The sequence below is a fragment of the Mycteria americana genome, chromosome 5, assembly GCF_035582795.1.
Source record: "Mycteria americana isolate JAX WOST 10 ecotype Jacksonville Zoo and Gardens chromosome 5, USCA_MyAme_1.0, whole genome shotgun sequence".
NCBI lineage: Eukaryota > Metazoa > Chordata > Aves > Ciconiiformes > Ciconiidae > Mycteria > Mycteria americana.
Window position 1 is genome coordinate 45,547,768 of NC_134369.1, and position 6,762 is coordinate 45,554,529.

Sequence of the window (6,762 nt, forward strand, 5' to 3'; positions counted from 1 at the left end):
CAGGAAACGACACCTACGTCTGCTTCCAAAATTAGCTGCAGCAGAAGGGCTGCGAGCTGCTTAGATGCCTTACCGCTGCCGAGGTGAACCACCTAAAACCCCTGAGCCTGTGACCCCATCGGTCTACTAGATGTTAAATGTTTCTTAAAAAGCAAACCAGGTGGATTTCCATGTTATCTCAGGACAATGAGGTGGGCAATGAACCATTTCACAGACCAGGTACAGTAATCTGACTTTTTTTAATAAATACATATCTCACATGTACCAAAATAATTATAAACAAAAATGTACAATATTTACACAATATACAATTGCTAAAAAGTGTAGCAATTATGACACACATGGTGTGAAACACCGCTTCCAATGCCCACAGTTAACGTTATTGCTACCTTTCTCCTAACAGCCAGGAGGTCACCAGTCCCTTGGTCTGGCTCCTCCGCCCGGGACACCCCACCGCGAGCAGCTCAGGTCGCTCCGTAAGGCCAGGGACCGCCACCAGCCCAACACAAATTAACACAGGGTCTCCGAGAAGATGGGGTGTTGGTATGAGCCTGCCTTGCCATGCGAGGACACGCATTCCTCGTGGTGCTTAATGCCACAAGATAGCTCTCTGTAACGAGCAGGTGGGATGTGTAGTCTTTTACCTTCGTAGGGTTGAGAAGATTGGCTATGTGGCTCTTTATCAGGTAGTGTGAACGATCACTGATCTCTACCGATGTTACACATCCCGCTCCTGTATTTAAGCACTGGCCAGAACCTGGAACCGTCCTGTTACAATTACATGCTCCTTGCTGGGCAGTGTAGTATTTCCTTCCTGGCTTTTCCCTCCATGTTGCGACTTTCTTTTTAAATGAAGAAAGCCAGTCCTTTCTATACATAGGTACACAGTCACTTCTTTTCACAGAAAGCTCTGCTTTAAAATGCCAGCTGTCGTCCTCCAATAAGGCAGTCATCATATATAAGCTGGAAGAAAAAAAAAAAGGCTGTTAATGCAAAACTCTTACTGGGAGTATTGTATCCACTCTGGGATAACTGCCAAATTCTGCATGCCCCGACTTCAGCAGCGTATAGAATTTCTACACCAAAATGGTTACGTTTGCCATTTAACAGCACTGAGAACGTTAGAAAAACAAATGCTGGGGAGGAGAAAACCACCCATCGACTTGAATTTTATTTCACGAGGTTCTGTAGGTGTCAGCAACAGAACGACGTTCAGCGACCCATGTTGCGTGAAGTTAACCTCCGTTCCCTCGTGTATTTTTTACATTTTATTCTTAAATTTATTCTATTTATATGCTTGCCCCCACTGCCATCTTGCTAATTGCTGACAGCGTAACCTTACTTTACGGGCTATTTATACCCATCAGTTATATAGGTAAGAGGTCACTGGAGCATGTCATCAGAATGGCACCAACAAAAAAAACTACACAGCACAGGATTTTCCCTTTTTCTTGAAAAGGTGCAAATAGCTATTTACTTCGTCCTCCGTGAATTCAGGCTCTGATTCACTGCTCTCCTCGTCCTCACTTTCTGGCAACATCTGCAGGTCGGCCGTGGTCAGCTGCTTCAGCTGGTCCTGTATGCTGGAGTTGTCTCTTCCCCACGTGAGCTGATAGGGGGAATAGCCCTGGTAGGTCACTTTGTTCACGTCCGCGCCGTGTTTCACCAGAAGCGACACCAGGTCTGAATTCTGCAGGTCAACAGCCAAATGTAGTGCCGTTCTGCCATTGCATGGCTCCTGCGTGAAAATAACACAAGGTTTGGCATGTTAGGAGAGCCAGAGCCAGTGCCAGACCTGTTGGTTCTTATGACTACGCAGTCCTGCTCAGTGAAATTCATGGTATACATTACATACCTGAGCATTTACATCTGCTCCCAAGGACAGCAAGTATTCGACAATAGCCAGGTATCCTTGAATAGATGCCAAATGGAGACACGTATGTCCTGCAAAACACAAATGAAGGTAAAATTTGAGCAAGTCTAACCTAATGCCCTATCATTCAGTTAAAGTCAAGATGACAGGACAGGATGATATCCAAGTTTGCAATTCATCCGTGGCAAAAGGGTGTTTTCCAGAAGAGCTTTCCAGCTTCCAGTTAAGTATGAATAACAGGGTTGGATTTTGGAAAGATTTCTTAGAGGCTTTATTCCAATGTTTGACCGCAACTTATTTTAACCCAAAAAATAAAAAGGAGCACTGCAAAAGTACTCACTAAAAATGCAAAATTCAAAGCTGTGAGAGCCAATAAACAACAGTGAGGAGGCCTACAAGACAGTGACATTTTAACGTCAGACACTGCTGTGTGCTTTGGGCTCCTCGACTCTCAAATGGGCATAACGATCCTTCTCCACCTCTCCGGAGATCTTTGAGCTCTACAGGACAACAACTCTACCCTCGGTACAGCACACCAACATCGATGTGCAGCAGCGTGCCCGTACCGTTGTAGTTGGTCGCCTGCAGGACAGCGAGGAGGTGGTGCGGCTGGCAGTACTGCGTGAGGACGCTGACGCTCCTGAGGGAGCCCTGCTGGCAGGCAATGTGCAGGGGGGTGTTTCCTCGGAAGTCCCTGATTTCCAGGTCGCATCCGGCCTTCAGAAGATGCTCGGCAATTTCAGGCTGATCGGTGATCACTGCCAGGTGAAGAGGAGTCTGCAGGCAAGAGAAAATGCAGACCTGTTAAATCACATCGCAAACTTGGCAGCGATGTCTGGACAAACAGACCCCCCAGCTGCTTGGCCATCTGTGCCCCCAGTTAAAAACACACCCCAGAAACTCAGTTCTTTATGCTTCCCGACATACGGTATAGCTGCCCTTTAGACTGCAAGTGATGAACTTAGGGCTCTCCGGATACCGAACAGTCAATCCATATGAAGGGTATCATTAACATCCCACCAAAGAGGGATGCAATCCATTGCATCATATTTTAAAAACGCGTGTGTTAAATGCCACTCTCAGGGGAGAGGAAGCGTTGTACTAACACTGGCTGGAGCCAGCTGGGGCCTCTCCTGAATGTAGGCTTTGATTTAATAGCCATCAATTAAAAAAAAAATTAAAAAGGACTTTTTTTGGGGGGAATTCCCCAGAGGGCTTTTGTGGGGGTGGCAGGGACCGATCCGGATTTGGGGCTGCGGAGGTGAAAGTACCTGGCTGAGGTTGTTCTGGAAGTTCAGGAAAGCACGGTCCCCGGCGGTCTGCCGGATCACCTCCAGGCTCAGGGCTTTCTCCTCGTGAATAATCGCCAAGTGGAGAAAACTGCAGGAAAAAAACCCCACACCACCACAAAAAATTAAACGACCCACGTTAAAACCTCCCCAAATCCCATGTTAAAAACCCCCGAATCCCCCAGGGGGGCGAGGCGGACCCGGGGCAGGGTCATGCGCGGGTGTCGCAAGCCGGGGCTTTCGGCGGCCGGGGCTTTCCGCGGGCGCGGGAGCCGCCTCTCCCTGGCGCCCCTCCAGGGACTTTCCGCCCTCCCCTCCCCTCCCCGCCGCGGCGCGGCCCAGCCCGGCGCCTCCCCGCCGGCAGCACATCCTGTCCCGTCCGCACCGTGCCATGTTCCCCCGCGGGTCCGCGCCCCGTCCCCCCCGCTCCCCGTTCCTCGACCCCCACTTACGTGTCCCCGTCCTCCGTCAGCTGCTGTGCCCAGGCGGGCGGTTCGCGGGGCTGCAGGCGTATGTCCTCCAGCTCCTTCACCAGCTGCCGGTACTCCTCTTCCTTCATGGAGTCCAAGCCGCTGTCGTGGCGATCGTCGAGCGGGAACCCGCCTTGACGCTCTTTCTTCGCTTGCTCGTAGCCCTCCATAACCAGCGGCTCGACGGGGCGGCGGGCGCTGATCATGGCGACAGAGCTCCGGCTTGCTGCGAGTGAGCGGCGGCGGCGGCGGCACTTCGCATATACACCCCGGCGAGGGGATTTCTGCGGGGGAGGAGCCGCCGAGGACGGGAATTTCCAGCCAGTCAAAGCCCGACCGACGGGTCCGGTCCTGCTCGGCGCCGCGGGCGGTGGCAGGGAGGGCGGATCGGCTCGGGCCGGCCCCTTCCCTCCCCTCCGCCGCCCCGGGGGGGGGCGGCGGAGGGGAGGGAAGGGGCCGGCCCGAGCGGGGACTTGGCGTTTTTCCACGTCAAGGGGGAAGTACTCGCCTCCCCGGCGTCCCCGTCGGTACTTCCCTGCCGCACCCCGGGCGGCTGCCCCTTACCGGCTTTCCCGGGGGGGGCTTTCCCTGCCTTGCCCGGTCGTGGGGCTGCCGGTGCTGCGGGGGACCGCTGCGGGGTCCCCGTGGCGTGCGGCGGGGGTCTTTGCTCCGTCTGGGGGCCCCTTGCACGCCGAGGGGACCACCTGCACATGCCGGGCACTGCTGCCGGGCTCGGTCGTGCACTGCATCCCCTCCCGGTTTTCCACCGGCTTGCTGTTTGGTAAGAGGAGCTGTGGGATGTCTCAGGCCAGAAGGCCGGTCTGTAAGCATGCAAAGCGGTGGTCATCCCACTCGGAGAAGCTCCACCACCCATGAGGTTGCAGTGTCAGCACGACAGCTCGCCTCCGCAGCCCTCATCTGCACAACGGCACGTCCCTGACCCTTTGAGGGTCATTTGGAGAGGGTGAGAGGGTCATTTGAAGGGCTGGTGAGAGGGTCTCCCCTTAGGAGCCGTTAACCAGCGCTCGTTTGAAGAGCAAGAACAGGCTAGCCAGCCCAGGGTAGCGAGGTTCAGGGAACCAAACACCACCCAGAGCGATGCTGAGGCTGCAGCTGCATCAGCACGCTGCACGTCTGCCCTGCTGTTGCTCGGAGGGGGGAGTATCGCTGTTGGGAGCAATTCAGGTAGTATTGCACATGACTGGTGTCACACTGTCACGATTGCAAGTGTGCAGGTGCTGCCTCAGCGTTTAGAGGATTTCGCATCTCTGCTGTGGAAGTTTTCACTCTGTTTCAGCGCAGTGGGATCAGGAATGAACAGGAGAATTCCGCACCATTCCTGTACATCCAGTTCTGGTCCAGGACTAAACAGGCCTCTTTCAAAAGGTACATATCCGTAATGGAACAAACCTTTTTAAGAAGAAATTACATCTTCTGCCGTTATTCTTACTTTTACTGGCCATTTCTAATGATTCTTCTCTGCTCCTTTTTACTGCTGTTGTGCCGCCTGCGGGTAATGAAAACTGGATAAATGCAGGCTCCCACATGGATAAAAGGCATTGTCTGCGGGGCTGACAGCACTGAATTTTTCCCTGGTGAATTTTTGCTTCTACTTCTCAGATGTGGGGGATTCCCATGAAGAATTTTTCTTGTCTTGCAACTATTGCTGGCCTTGCTGAGTAACAGTGTCTGTGCTTTTTTCCTTTTGCCATTTTCCCATGGGATGGCATCCCTTTGATCAAGAACTTATGAGAAAATCCAAAGATGAAAGGGGGAGCCAGAGGAGAGGGCGAACGCCTGACTTTCTGTGAGCAGATGTTCCTGATTTTCAGCCCAGCTGTGCCATTCCTGGACTTTTTTTCGTTGTTCATCACTTGGCCTGGGACAACCCAGTGGTGCTTTTGGGCAGGTTTAGAAAAAAGCCGTACAACTCTTTCTTTTATAGGTTAAGGGTTATGAAAGTTTTGTGAGCTTCTGGAAACAGTTTCCCCTTTTTCATGTAAATTGGCAGGGGAAATTTAATTAACAAATGAATCTCCTCCTACCTGCTTCCCTGCAAAAAAGGGAGGATGGGAATTGGAAAGCAAGCTCCTGCTCTGACTAGCAGGGGAATCAAGCCCGGCCAGGACCACGCTGCTTCCAGTTGGGGTTTTGCTAGAACCACGCAGAAATTAAACTTTAAAACTTCCCGTCCTCGCTGCGATGGCTGGAAACCGAGTTCAGCAAAGCGAGTTCTTTGCCTCCTCCTATAAGTGACCTCCAGCTGCTCTCACAGGCAAACACAGGGCTATTTTTAGCCAGCATTTGCCAGCAGAAACCTCTTTTCGGAGGCACGTGAGATGCTTTTATTTTGTGTGCGTTTTAACTCGGCGGTACTGCAACCAGTTGTAGGTGGCGGAAAGGAGATGGAAAATGTTTTCTGGATGGAAAGTCGTGCCGAGGCCAGCCCACTTCCTGCCCCAGGGAGATGCTGCCGCCCCACAGCCGCTCCGCAGCCTGGCCCCGGGTGTCGTGGGGGGGCCCAGACATGGGCCAGCACCCCTGGGTGTTAGGCAGCCTAAAGCACAGATCGAGAAGGGGTTCAGCCCTAAACGCTGATCCGCATGTAAAGTAGCAGCCAGCTGCGGATGCAGGGGCAAGCGGAACCCTCGTTAACACTGAAACAAATAAGGCTGCTGTCTTCTCTGTAACTCCTCACAGCTACCAAGGTTGTTGTACAATATTTGCATAAAGGGACAGCATGTAGAAGATAGTATAAAGCAAAGGTTTTGAAGCAGTGGTGAAGGTCATTGATGCTGCTTTTGTGCTACTGAGGTACTGTCCTTTTTTTTTGAAAATTAACACATTCTAGCAGTTCTTCTATAGAATTTTCTACATGGTCCCCAAGAGAAAAAGAATAGAAAGAAATAAACTCAGCTTTTGGATATATGGTTTTTGGATATAGGGCGGAGCCTTTCACAACTCTGATTTCCTACGTGGCCTCTCACCCAGGTGTTGCAGCTCTGGGAGGCTCAGACAGGCCGCAGGGACGGAGCGGCCGTACCTCTCCAGGGACAGGGGTTAGCCCTGCTGAAACAGGAGCAAAACTTTATGAACGCTGCAGTCATCTGTGCCAAGCTGAACCCTCTTT

The 6,762-nt window shown here is 52.2% G+C and overlaps 1 protein-coding gene across 1 annotated transcript; it reads right to left on the bottom strand.

Moving 5' to 3' along the window:
• Window positions 1-220: 220 nt before the first annotated feature.
• Window positions 221-3,983, bottom strand: NFKBIA (NFKB inhibitor alpha). Its single transcript, XM_075503150.1, has 6 exons — window positions 3,615-3,983; window positions 3,145-3,253; window positions 2,440-2,650; window positions 1,856-1,944; window positions 1,478-1,738; window positions 221-963 (listed from the first exon to the last, which is right to left on the bottom strand). Exons 1-6 carry the CDS (start codon window positions 3,836-3,838, stop codon window positions 916-918), a joined length of 942 nt encoding a protein of 313 aa, XP_075359265.1. The 5' UTR covers window positions 3,839-3,983; the 3' UTR covers window positions 221-915.
• Window positions 3,984-6,762: the final 2,779 nt, after the last annotated feature.